The sequence below is a fragment of the Rhinoderma darwinii genome, chromosome 3 (assembly GCF_050947455.1).
Source record: "Rhinoderma darwinii isolate aRhiDar2 chromosome 3, aRhiDar2.hap1, whole genome shotgun sequence".
Lineage (NCBI taxonomy): Eukaryota > Metazoa > Chordata > Amphibia > Anura > Rhinodermatidae > Rhinoderma > Rhinoderma darwinii.
This window is the reverse complement of record NC_134689.1, coordinates 156,872,011-156,885,069: the sequence shown is the minus strand read 5'-3', so window position 1 is coordinate 156,885,069 and position 13,059 is coordinate 156,872,011. Positions and strand designations below refer to the sequence as shown.

Below are 13,059 nucleotides of genomic sequence, written 5' to 3'. Positions count from 1 at the left end.
CCTGTCCAATCCTTGCCCAATCCCTGTCCATAGGCACCCAGTTCCCTTTGTGCCCCCACACAGTATCATACCCCAGAATGGTCTCACACTGTTATGCCCCAGTAGTGCCCCCACAGACAGTATCATGCCCCTGTGGTACCCCCAAACAGAATCATGCCCCCATAGTGGCAAAACACAGTAACCTGCATTCATAGTGCCGCCACACAATATCATACCCTCATAGTGCCCCCACACAATATGATGTCCCCATAGTGTCTGCCACCACACAGTATTATGCCCCTTTAGTACCCCCACACATCATACCCTCATAGTGCCCCCCACACAATTTCATGTTTTAGCTAATAGTTCTTTATGTATAACCACTTGGAATGGAAATATGGATCAGAGTTGTATTAGAAATGCTATGACATGAGCTTGATCCTCCCGTATATTCAGTAGCAGATATCTTTTGACCAGTTTTAGTCAAAAGTCCAAAAAAATAAACTGAAATTAATGAAACTGTGATATAGATTTTAAAAAAATTGTTGTAAAGCAGTAGTAGTAATACATATATATATATCTATTAATACCTTATCTACCATGAGAAAGTTTTCTATTGTTTCTCCATTTTCACATGTAACATTGCCTGTTTCTTTAACAGCATGTGGTAAAACATTTTTTACCTCTTGAGCAATTATACCTGTAAGACAGACAAATGTTTTATCTTTGTTTCCTTATCTTATACCTCTATGTACAATAAAATTCCTATAACCAAGTATCCTGGAGACCACCTAGCAATGTCAAATATACTAGACAATTGGATGGTCGGGCAGCTTCTACTGATGAATAAATAAAAGATCTACTCAGAATTTATTTCATTCATTACTACAGACCTACTATGGTGCTTTGTACATTTCTGCATCTGGATTTAGTGACATCATAGGAGACCTGTAGTAATTAATATAGGCTCCTACCAGGGGCATAGCTAAAGGCTCATGGGCCCGGTGCAAAAGTTCTTCTTGGGTCCCCCCACAACTTTCATCTGCATTGCTGGGTCCCCTAAGTGACCCAATGATGCAGCACTAGCGGCCAGCAGTGGCAGATCCTCATATGCGCGGTTAGGGCCCAAGGCTCCCAGGGGGCCTATGGCTGCCCAAGCCGCATATAAGTTAAAAAAAACTATCCAGGGCTGCTGCGGCCGCATTCTCGCGGTCATCAGACCCACCTGCTAATGAATGAGGTGGGGCATGTTCAGGGGGAGTCAATTGCGGCCAGGGAACAGGGCGCCGGTGGCACAGCAATTCAGCTGTAGAGAGCAGACTGTCAGAGATTGTTATGGGCAGGTGCTGGAGTATCTCTGCCTGACAGTCTGCTCCTCCGTGCTGCTGTGCACTGTCCCATCTGTCTAAATCTCCAGCAGCTGCTTGACAATGGCAAGACTGCAAGTAGGAGGTGAAGGACCTGTGGTGACATCACAGTCACATGATCAAGGTCCTGTTATTTTACTGCAAGGGGAGGGGTGTCGGACTGCTTAAAGGGTAACTAAACTTTTTTTTTTTTAAATTGATATGTCATAGTGACATGTCAAAAGTTCTGATCGGTGGGGTCCGCGCACTGGGACCCCACCAATCGCTAAAACAAAGCGGCAGAAGCGGTCAGGTGAGTGCTGTGCCACTTTGTTTCTGATCGTCTTTCCTCTGATAGCCGAGCAAGTGGTGTATGGGCTCAATAGAAAGTCCATGAGTCTGCTTCGAGGAAAGACTAACAGAAATGAAGTGGAACAGCGCTGACCCGAGCACTTCTGTCGCATTGTTTTAGTGATCTGTGGGGGGTCTCAATGCTCGAACCCCCATCGATCAAAACTTCTGACATATCACTATGATACGCCAAAAGTTTAGTTACTCCTTGGGGACTCGATTTATTGGTCTCAGTTAATGTATGGGTCTTAATTTGCTTAGGGGTTTTGTCTGGGGTATAAAACAATTTAGGATGTTTAGTTCCTGAATTCTTGTGTTGCTATAGATGCTGAAAATGGCTGCAGAATCGAGGGGCAAAGATTTCTCATCAGGAAATTCTGCAGTCATCAGGAGAAGTCGCCATAACGGTCTGTGTGAGATGGAGAAGAGAAGAAAAGAGAACGACTCCCATCAGAAAAGAAATCACTGGTGAGTCATTGGATTTATAGAGCTGTCCCCTCTCCTGACATGTCTGTTATAGGAAATGCTTGTATTCTATAAAAAGTCTTTGTGTACCCAGGACTAATAGACAAATGCGTGTTACCATTCCCCTTATCAAGAGGATGTGTGATACACTGTGATACGGTCAGCGATGGTTGGAGATTGTCATTATGTATGGACCCAACCCTTTGACAAGGGGAATCATAATACTCATTTGTCAACGCTTGCACAGAAAGGTGGTGTTTAATATAGACACGGTGTGGCATGGCAGTGGCGGAGAAGGGGGGTCCAAGCTTGTGGAACAGCCCAAGGCCTATGGTCTACTTAATCCATCACTGGCGGCCAGGTGCGTCACTAAGGTCTTAAAACATCAGGGGCAATAGCCCCAATACATATGCCGCCCCCCCCCCCCAAAATGTGTGTGTGTGTGTGTGTGTGTATATATATATATATATATATATATATATACACATAGCACACAAGAATATATATATATATATATATATATATATATATATATATATATACCGTAGACAAAATACACACATATATATATATATATATATATAGCACTACAACCACTAAAGCTATGGTTAGGATTAATAGAAAAAATTTAGGATAAGTAACAGCACCAGGATTTCAAGGTAGATGTGAAGAAGTTGGTTTAATCACCAAAAAGTGAGCAATGTTTCGGTTCACACCTGAACCTTTCTCAAGCAATTACAAAGCGCAAAGTGCCAGACTTAAATAGGAAGAACATACAGTGTACAATGAATCAATGAATTAACATACAATTCATAATTATACAAAATATCAAAAGTGTATATGTGTTTTAAGATACTCATCCATATTATACAAATCTACAACAATCAAATATATAGGGAAATATAAATCCAAAGTAAAAAGGGATAATACAATCATCATAATACATGTTAAAAATATTAACAAGGGGGAGTGCACAGGCCAATCATATATTTAAATAAGTAAAGTATGTAAATACTATAAACTTACAGCGCCATGTTTTAAAGGTGTGTGTGTGTGTGTGTACAAACCAGCGTCCTGCAGCGATAACCGCGCATGTGCAAGATGGTGCCAAAACTGGAAGTGCGTCACTGGAACGCACGAACTACCATAATTAGAACTGCACATGTGCAAAGCAGACGTTGCGTAAGCGCATGTGCAAAGACCGTCGTTGTCAAAAGACAGCGTGTATAAAAGAAAACACAAGCAGTGGCGTAATCACTGCCGCGCATGTGCAAAGACGACAAAGCGTCTACACATGCGTTAAAAACAGCTGTCGAAGACCGCATTAACCTGCTGTGGGTCCAAACATCAGTTTATGACCACATATGGGGTATTGCCGTAATCGGCCGAAATTACTTTACAAATGCTGGGGTGCTTTAGCTCCTTTATTTCTTGTAAAAATGAAAAAACTATGTTTTAGCAGAAAAAAAGTAGATTTTCATCTTCACAGACTAATTCCAAAAAATCCTGCAAAAAAAAAACTGTGGGGTCAAAATGATAACTATACCCCTAGAAAAACTCCTCGAGGGTGTGGTTTTAAAAATGTGGACACTTTTGGGGGGGGGGGGTTTAGACTGTTCCGGCACCACAAGACCTCTTCAAACCTGACACAGTGCCTAACATATATTCCTAAAAAAAAAGGAGGCCCCAAAATCTTCTAGGTGCTCCTTTGCTTCTGAGGCCTGTGCTTCAGTCCATTACCACATTAGGGCCACATGTGGGATAAACTTCAGAATCTGGGCAATAAATATTGCGTTGCATTTCCCTGGTAAAACCTTCTGTGTTCCAGAAAAAAATGTATTACAAATGAATTTCGGTAAAAAAAAATTAATTTGTAAATTTCACGTCCACTTTGCTTTAATTCCTGTGAAACACCTAAAGGGTTCAAATACTTTCTGAATTCTGTTTCGAATACTTTGAGGGGTGCAGTTTTCAAAATGGGGTGATTTATGGTAACTTTCTACTGTATAAGGCCTTCAAAGCACTTCAGAACTGAACTGGTCTCTGAAAATATAGCCTTTTGAAATTTTCTTGAAAATGTGAGAAATTGCTGCTAAAGTTCTAAGCCTTGTAACGTCCTAAAAAAAAATATAAGGACGTGAAAAAAACGATGCAAACATAAAGTAGACATATGGGAAATGTTAGATAGTAACACCAACAAAATAGTTACCAGTTGTTTGACAAGTTGATGCATTTAAATTTAGAAAAATGCTAATTTTTGCAAATTTTCAATAAAATTTCGAATTTTTCACAAATAAATATTACATTTATTGACCAAATTTTATCATTAACATAAAGTACAATATGTCATGAGAAAACAATCTCAGAAACGCTTGGATAGGTAAAAGCATTCCAAAGTTATTAAAACACAAATTAACACGTCAGATTTGAAAAATCGTTTGTGTCCAAAAGGCCAAAACAGGCTGCGTTCTAAAGGCGTTAATTGGGTCTCCATTTCCTGCATATAAAAGGAAGTGTCCATCACAGCGATGGCAACTCCGTTATCAGCTGGTTTAATGGTCAAATTGGGATTATCCACTAATTCGTTAAGAGCTATTTGCTCTAAATATGTCATATTTCTGTTGTTAGTTCCCCCACGATTATTAACCAATGTAATGTATATTTCTATCTCATGCATTATTTGTGGTGGCTGAAATCTACTTTTTTGTGCAGATTTAGATTCTTCAATTTAAAGACATTATCAGTTGTTGGTTGTTCTATAAAATGTACCTTCAATCCTAATTCTCTAAAAAAAAAAATTAAATCAAGATCCAATTGAAACCACTTGACAAAATTAGTGGGAAAAAAAGATAAGCCATGACTGAGCACTTTAAGTTGTAACATACTCAGTGTAATAGATTAAATATTCAACACAAAACTCAAGGGTTCTTCCTCCTTATCACGGCTATGGGGTATGTGGACCCACTGGGCCGTTCCACCGTAGCAGAGTAGCAACTGGCCAAACTGTAGTGAACAACAGTCTTTAGGACAAGAGTACCTGGATAGATGATTTGGCAAACAGGTGGGGTAGCAGACACTTGGCACTGATGACACTTGGCACTGAAGATCACTTGGCACTGATGAGACTTGGCACTGATGACACTTGGCTTAGCACTGGAATAAATACAATCACTGGATATGGGATACAGGGTACGGGAACACAGGATACAACTAAGGGACCATTTGAAGTAACGAACATGGGCAGACACAACAACGCTCAGGCAAGGAGAGGACGGGTAAAGCCCTTTTTAAAGTCCAGGGTGCATAGGGATTAGCCAGGGGCATTGCACTGGTGCGCCCTGGCCCTTTAAGGCCGTGAACGAGCTCGCATCTTACAGGGCTCAGGGAGGAGCTGCAGCCATGTGTGCTGGTGTCTCTGGGAAGGGAGAAGCCGGCATGAAGAGTGTCCTTTGTTTATGGCTGCCGGTAAGTAGGATGTGCCGATGGTCAGCGACCACAGGCACAACAGTACCCCCTTTCTTGCGCCCCCTCTTCTTAGGTCCAGAGGGTAGGAGGAACCTCTTGATGAGAGTTTGGGCATTGATGTTCTCTTCTGGCTCCCAAGACCTTTCAGGAACAAACTCTTTCCAGTATACCAGAAAGAAAGTCTTTCCTCCTACCCTCTTGTAGTCCATGATTTCCTTCACTTCGAATACGTCAGAAGAACCGCTGGGAGGAACTGTGGAACCAGGAGATTTGCTGTAGCTGTTCAGGACCACAGGCTTTCAGAGGAACGAGTTGGGAATCCTGAGAGTAGGAGGCAGCCAAAGCTTATAGGACACATGGTTTATTCATTGCAAGACCTTGAAAGGGCCGAGGAAATTGGAAGTGAATTTGTGGGAAGGCATCTTGAGACTAATGTTTTTAGAAGATAGACAGACCTTCATTCCGGGGCAAAACTGAGGAGGAAACCTTAATTTACGATCGGCATACCTCTTCATGTGATCAACTGCCTGAAGGATCGCGGACTTGGTTTGCTGCCAGATGTGAAGGAAAGTCCCAAATGAAGAATTAGCTGCCAGTACTTGAGTCATGTCTGGCACATGGAGAGGAACTCGTGGATGCTGACTGTACACAATGTAGAATGGAAAAAAAGCAGTAGACTCACTAGTATGGTTATTTTATGAGAACTCTGCCCAAGGCAGAAGCTGTGCCCAATTGTCATGTTGGGCAGAAACAAAATGACAAAGATAATTTTCTAATATTTGATTGGTCCTTTCCACTTGACCATTAGACTGTGGCTGATAGGTCAAAGAGAAATCCAACTTTACATCCAGGAGATTACACATGGCTCTCCAGAACTTGGATCTGAACTGTACTACCTGGTCCGAGACAATATGGAGGGGAAGTCCAGGTAGACGAAAGATGTGCTGAATGAACAGGTTTGCCAGACGGGGAGCAGAGGGAAGACCAGTTAAAGGAACTAAATGTAACATTTTTGAGAAACGGTCCACCACTCCCCAGACAGTAGTACATCCAGCCGAAGGAGGAAGGTCTTTAATAAAGTCCATAGTGATGTGTTGCCAGGGGGCATCAGGCACTGGCAGAGGTTGAAACAGACCAGCAGGCTTGGAATGGGTAGATTTGTTTGAGGCACAGTTACTACAGGAGGAAACCTAGTCCACAACATCCCTAGGCAGCGTGGGCCACCAGTACTGATGAGTAATAAAGTACCGAGTCTTACGGACACCTGAGTGCCCAGCCAGTTTGGAACTATGTGCCCAGCGGAGGATTCTTTTCTGGTCTGCAGGATGAACAAAAATTTTTCCAGGAGGGATATCCTTGATCTGTAGGGGGTTTACTGCAATAATCCTGGAAGGAACAATTATGTGTTGAGGACTTTCTTCAGAGTCGTCTGTCTCGAATGACTGAGACAGGGCATCAGCCTTAATGAATTTGTCCGCAGGACGGAAGTGGAGAAGATACTCAAATATGGCAAAGAACAGTGACCATCTGGCTTGACGAGGATTTAGTCATTGAGCAGCCTGCAAATAAGTGAGATTTTTGTGATCTGTAAAGATGATGATAGGATGAGCAGCCACCTCCAGCAGGTGTCTCCACTCTTCCAACACCAACTTGACAGCGAGTAATTCTCGATCCCAAATGGAGTAGTTCCGCTCAGCAGGAGAGAAAAGTCTGGAGAAGAATCCACATGATACCACTTTTCCTTAGGAATTCCTCTGAAACAAGAGTGCTCCTGCACCGATGGAGGCATCAACCTCCAAGGAAAACTGTCGAGTCACATCAGGATGATTAAGAACAGAGGCAGAAGTGAAGGCGGTCTTAAAGTTGGCTGCCTCATGGGACCAGTCCTTAGCGTTCACTCCCTTCTTGGTAAGAGCTGAGATGGGAGCAGTAAGGGACGAGAAATTTGGGATGAATTGTCTGTAAAAATTGTCAAATCCAAGAAATCATTGGATAGATCAGAGACCTTGAGAACGTGGCCACTCCAAGATGGACTTCACCTCCTCCGAACCCATTTGAAGACCACAATTAGAAATAATAAACCCCAGGAAGGGCAAGGATTTTTTTTCAAACACGCACTTCTCGAGTTTCGCGTACAGGCTATTCCCCCTTAACCTCAACAAGACTTGGCGTACATGCTTCTGATGCGTCATCCAGATACACCACAGCGCAGACATACATAAAATCACGGAAGAGGTCGTTCACAAATTCTTGGTACTCTGCTGGAGCATTGCATAGTCCAAAGGGCATTACGAGATACACGTAGTGACCGTCCCGGGTGTTAAATACGGTCTTCTATTTGTTAACCTGGTGGATACGGATCAGGCTATAGGCCCCACGTAGATCCAGCTTAGTGAACGCCTTAGCTCCACTAATCCTGTCAAAGAGCTCAGATATAAGCGGCAAGGGGTACTTGTTCTTGACTGTGATTTGATTCAACCCACGGTAGTCAATGCATGGTTGAAGAGATCCATCCTTCTTTTCCACAAGGAAGAATCCAGCTCCGGCTGGCGAAGTAGACTTCCTGATGAACCTCCTCTCTAAGTTCTCCTTGACATACTCCGACATGGCCTGGGTTTCTGGCAAGGAGAGAGGATAAACCCATCCGCGAGGGGGAGAGGCTTCAGGAAGCACCTCGATAGGACAGTCATAGGGACAATGAGGAGAAAGGACCTCTGCCTCCTTTTTGCTGAAGACATCCGCGTTATGAGCATATTGCGGAGGTAGGCCAGAGAGAGATTGGGGCAGAGGAGAAACGACAACAGGTCAAACCTGAGGAAGACAGCGGTGAAGACATCAGGATCCAAATTGGAGTACCTCTCTGGAATTCCAATCAAGGACTTGAGCATGCAGACGAAGCCATGGCAATCCCAGTAGGAGGGGGTTAATAGCATTGGTTAAGATGTAGAAGGCTATAAGCTCAGAATGAAGGACTCCTCTCTTTAGTCTCAATGTCTTAGTGATAGACAGAATAGGGTTTGGCAGAGGTTGTCCATCAAATGAAGCGACCGCCAGAAGTTTCTCCGGAGAAACAGTGGTCAAGTGGAGACGCTGGATAAAATTTGCAGCCGCTCCGGAATCCAAGTAGGCAGGACACTGTGCGATCCTTCACTGGTGACAATAGACACACGAATAGACAATCTGGGAGAGAATTTAGTAGCAGAAGAAGATTTGCCTAGAGTTGTCCCTCCATTCAACCCAAGGTGCTGGAGATTTCCCGAGTTCAGAGGGCACATGCGCGCAAAATGTCCCTTGTAACCACAGTACAGACACAATACAGTAGAACGTCTGCGTTGCCGCTCTTGGTTGGACAATCTGAGTCTGTCTTTTTGCACTGGCACCAACAAAGATACAACAGGAGAAGGCAGTAGAGGTCTTTGAAACTTAGGTGCCAATAGATAAGATCTCTCCTCCTGGCGAACTCCACAAGTGTGCTCTTGGATCATCAGCCAGTGTACAGAAGGAGATGGCATATTCCACTACAGTTGATTCCCCTTGGTTGGGAGTCAGCAGCGAGGCAGCTGCAGAGGATGTTCTACACGGTTCCTCGAACACTGTACGGAAAGTCTCAAAAAACAGTGGCAGATCAGAGAATTCCGCACCCCCTCGTTCCAAGATGTGGTTAGCCCATGCCAGGGCTTTGCCAGAGAGGAGAGAAAAAACAAAAAAGACCTTGGTCTCATCAGAGGGGAAGAGATGGGCAAATAACTTGAAGTGGATCATACACTGGTTAATGAAACCTCTACAGGTCTTGGGATCCCCGTCCTAGCGAGGAGGCACAGGCAACAAGATTGCAGACCCAGGACAGGCAGGACGCATAGCAGGTGGTGGAACAGCAGTAACAGCCAGAGGTGAAACAGAAAGACGATCCAAACAGTAAATGACAGAGTTTACAGCCTGTAAGAGCTGATCCTTGTGTGCCTGGAGGTCACCCATGCCCACTTGCATCAGCTGGATCGCGGTTTTGGGTTGACCAGCGGGATCAATGGCCTGAGCGAACTGCCATGGCTATGGGGTATGTGGACCCACTAGGCTGCTCCGCCGTATCGGAGTAGCAGCTGGCCAAACTAAAGTCAATAACAGTCTCTAGGACAAGAGTACCTGGATAGATGATTTGGCAGACACTCGGCGTAGCAGACACGTGGCGTAGCAGACACGTGGCACAGATGGCACTTGGAACAGATGGCACTAGGCACAGATGACACTTGGCTTAGCACTGGAATAAACCATTACTGGATACGGAATACAGGGTACAGGACCCCAGGATAGAGGATATAACTAAGGGACTATTTGCAGTAACGAACATGGGCAGGCACAACAACACTCAGGAAAGAAGAGTAAGGGCAGGGCCCTTTTTTAAAGTCCAGGGTGGATAGGAATTGGCCAGGGAACTTTGCACTGGTGCACGTGCTGGCCCTTTAAGGCCTGGAACGACCACCTTACAGGACTCAGAGGGGAGCTGCAGCTGCATGTGCCGGCATCTTTGGGAAGGGAGATGCCGGCATGAAGAGAGGGCACAACACTCCTGGTTTGGTAATGATTACTTTGTGCGGGAGTGGTCTTGCCCCTCATCCTAATGTTGCTCGCCCTTTCTCTTGTGTCTCCTGCTTCCTCCTCCAGTTGGAGTATCAATACTGTCCCCTAAAAAAGGTGCATTGTATTGATCGTCTGACAATTCAGAATGAGTAACAAAATGTGTCAGCCATTTTATGGCTCCTTCTTATGCCTCTCTCCTTTCTCCTGGGGCCTCTGGGTTCAACTTCATCACTATGTCAGCAATAGATTTTTCCAGCCATATAATCACCAAAGTCACGTTGCCATTTTTGGCATTTGGTTTTCTCAATTTTACTATGAAATTTCTGTAGGAAGCCAGAAATTTTGTCTTTAAAAGTCTGGAGTTCTTGTGCAGACATCATCCCACTGAGTTGACCATCCCTTTCATTGAGACATGTGCTGATTATATCAATTTCTCTCTTTAAGAATTCAATATTAAGAAGTAGTAAGTCCTGAGAATATTTGTTAGAAATCACCTTAAATATCTCCTTGAAAGCGGTATTGGTTAGAAACAAATTGGGTCTCAGATGTGGGCGCATTCCACGTGGTATACGTTGACATTTGAAGTATTCACCGAATGTAGATAGGTGTAACTCCAAAGAGATCAATCTTTTAGAGTCCACTTCCGATTTTTTTCTGACACCCTCAATAATATACTTAGAAAGGCGAAATCTCCAATGGGTCCCTGCAAGATACCGTTAGCGTCCCTCCAGGTTATGAGTAAACAATTGTGGTGTAATTCCAACAGAATCATTTTCTTCCTCTCCCAATATTTTTAAGAGGGTGTTTAGATTCATATCGAGCAGAGTTTCCGAACCTTTTCAGACACGAAGCACCGCTGTAAAAAAAATTTTTCCTCAGGCCAACCCTATTAAAAATAGTTTACAATAAGTAAAAAAAAACTGCTAAAAACAAGCAGTACACCTTTAGGGTACGTTCACACGTCGTCGTTTTTTTTCTGAAGGAATTTTGAGGCAGATTTTTCATTGTTTGACACTTTCTTTCACGTTTTTTTGCTGTGTTTTTTGCCCCCATTTTATTAAGCCATTTAAGCGAACGCAAAAACCGCAGGCAAAAAATGCTCCAAACGAGCGACCCAGGTTTTTTTCTGCCTCCTACTGATTGCAATGGGAGGTCAGAGGTGGAAACCGCTTGAAGAAAGAGCCTGCCATTTTTTTTCTGCGAGCAGCCAAAAGCCCCCAGGAAAAATAACACCTCTGCATCCAATTGAAATCAATGGGAGGGCGATTTGGGGCGTTTCTTGGCGCTCATTCCAACGCAGTTTCCGCATCAAAATTAGCACCAAAAAATGCCATGTGAACTGATACTTTTGAGCCCTGGAGACAGATCCTTTGCAGCTGATGTGTCACATGGACAGATGTTTGTGGTAGGTGAAAGAAATGTATGGCAGATTTACAGATGTTGGCCAGCAAGCTTAGTCTGCAAATAAGATGCACTTTATACTTTGCTACATCTTTAGGGTATGTTCACACGCTTAGCAAAAAACGTCTGAAAATACGGAGCTGTTTTGATCGAAAACAGCTCCTGATTTTCAGACGTTTTTTAAGTAAACTTGCGTTTTTCGCAGCATTTTTTATGGCCATTTTTGGAGCTGTTTTTCTATACAGTCAATGAAAACCGGCTCCAAAAACGGCTCAAGAAGTGACCTGCACTTCTTTTTCCCGGGCATTTTTTTACGAGGCCGTTTTTCAAAACGGCCATGTAAAAAAATGCCTCGTCGGAACAGAATGCAATTTTTCCCATTGAAATCAATGGGCAAATGTTTGGAGGCGTTCTCCTGCTGATTTTTCGGCTGTTTTTCGGCCCTTTACGACCCGAAAAACGGCTGAAAATAAGCTGTGCGAACATACCCTTACATTACACCACACCCCCAAACAAAACAGTAATGAGGAAATGACCATCAGCCCCCCTCACAGTAAAATGACCATCAGCCCCCCACAACAGTAAAGTGACCATCAGCCCCCCCCCCCCACACGCACAGACAGAACTTAATTCTTTCTACTGCAGTAAGCAGACTATAACACCGCTGCAATCATATCATAGAGATGTGATTGTAACGGCACAAAAGTGTTCTTACTGCTGGAGAAAGAATGAATATTTACACTACCCAGGACTGCAGCGATAATGGCTCCTCTATGTCATGCTATTCTGGAGGGAAGCGGTACACAGGAACTTGTAGCAGACGTGCGTGCGTGTGCCACGTCTGCTACATGCATAGGATGAATAAGTAAGAGTCGGGTGCGGTACTTGTAGCAGACGTGCGTGCATCCTGTCTGCTACAAGCACAAGCATTTTTTTGGGGGGGGCCAGTGGATTAGAGGAGTGTTGCGGCACCCCTTGAGGGTACTCACAACACCACAGGGTGCCGCGGCACCCTTGTTGCGAACCACTGATATAGAGAGACCAAAAACAAAGAACACAGCATTCCCCACACCACTGTAGATCAGGCCATGTGCACGTTACCCAAAAATAAACACTTTCACTTGGAATGTATAGAAAACATGTAGGATAAGTAACAGCACCAGGACTTCAAGGTAAATAAGAGAAGTTGGTTTAACCCGTTAGTGACCGGCCCATCGTGTTTCTACGTCGGTCGCTAACGGGCCTTATTCCGATGCCATAGACTTTTTACGTCGCGGCATCGGAATAAGTAAACAGAGCAGGGAGCTGTCAAATCTCCCTGCTCTCAGCTGCCAGAGGCAGCTGAGGGCTGGGAGCGTCCCTGCTCTGCCGGGTGAGATCGATATTAGTATCGATCTCACCCGTTTAACCCCTCAGATGCGGTGCTCAATAGCGTGCACCGCATCTGAGTTGTTTTGGAGAGAGGGACGGAGCTCCC

General features: G+C 44.1%; 1 protein-coding gene across 1 annotated transcript in view; it reads right to left on the bottom strand.

The window, feature by feature from the left end:
• Nucleotides 1-13,059, bottom strand: part of MYRFL (myelin regulatory factor like) — a 226,940-nt gene that overhangs the window by 67,211 nt on the left and 146,670 nt on the right. The window contains exon 13 of the mRNA XM_075859394.1: nucleotides 570-679. Coding sequence (XP_075715509.1) covers nucleotides 570-679 — 110 coding nt within the window. The remainder of the gene's footprint in view (nucleotides 1-569; nucleotides 680-13,059) is intronic.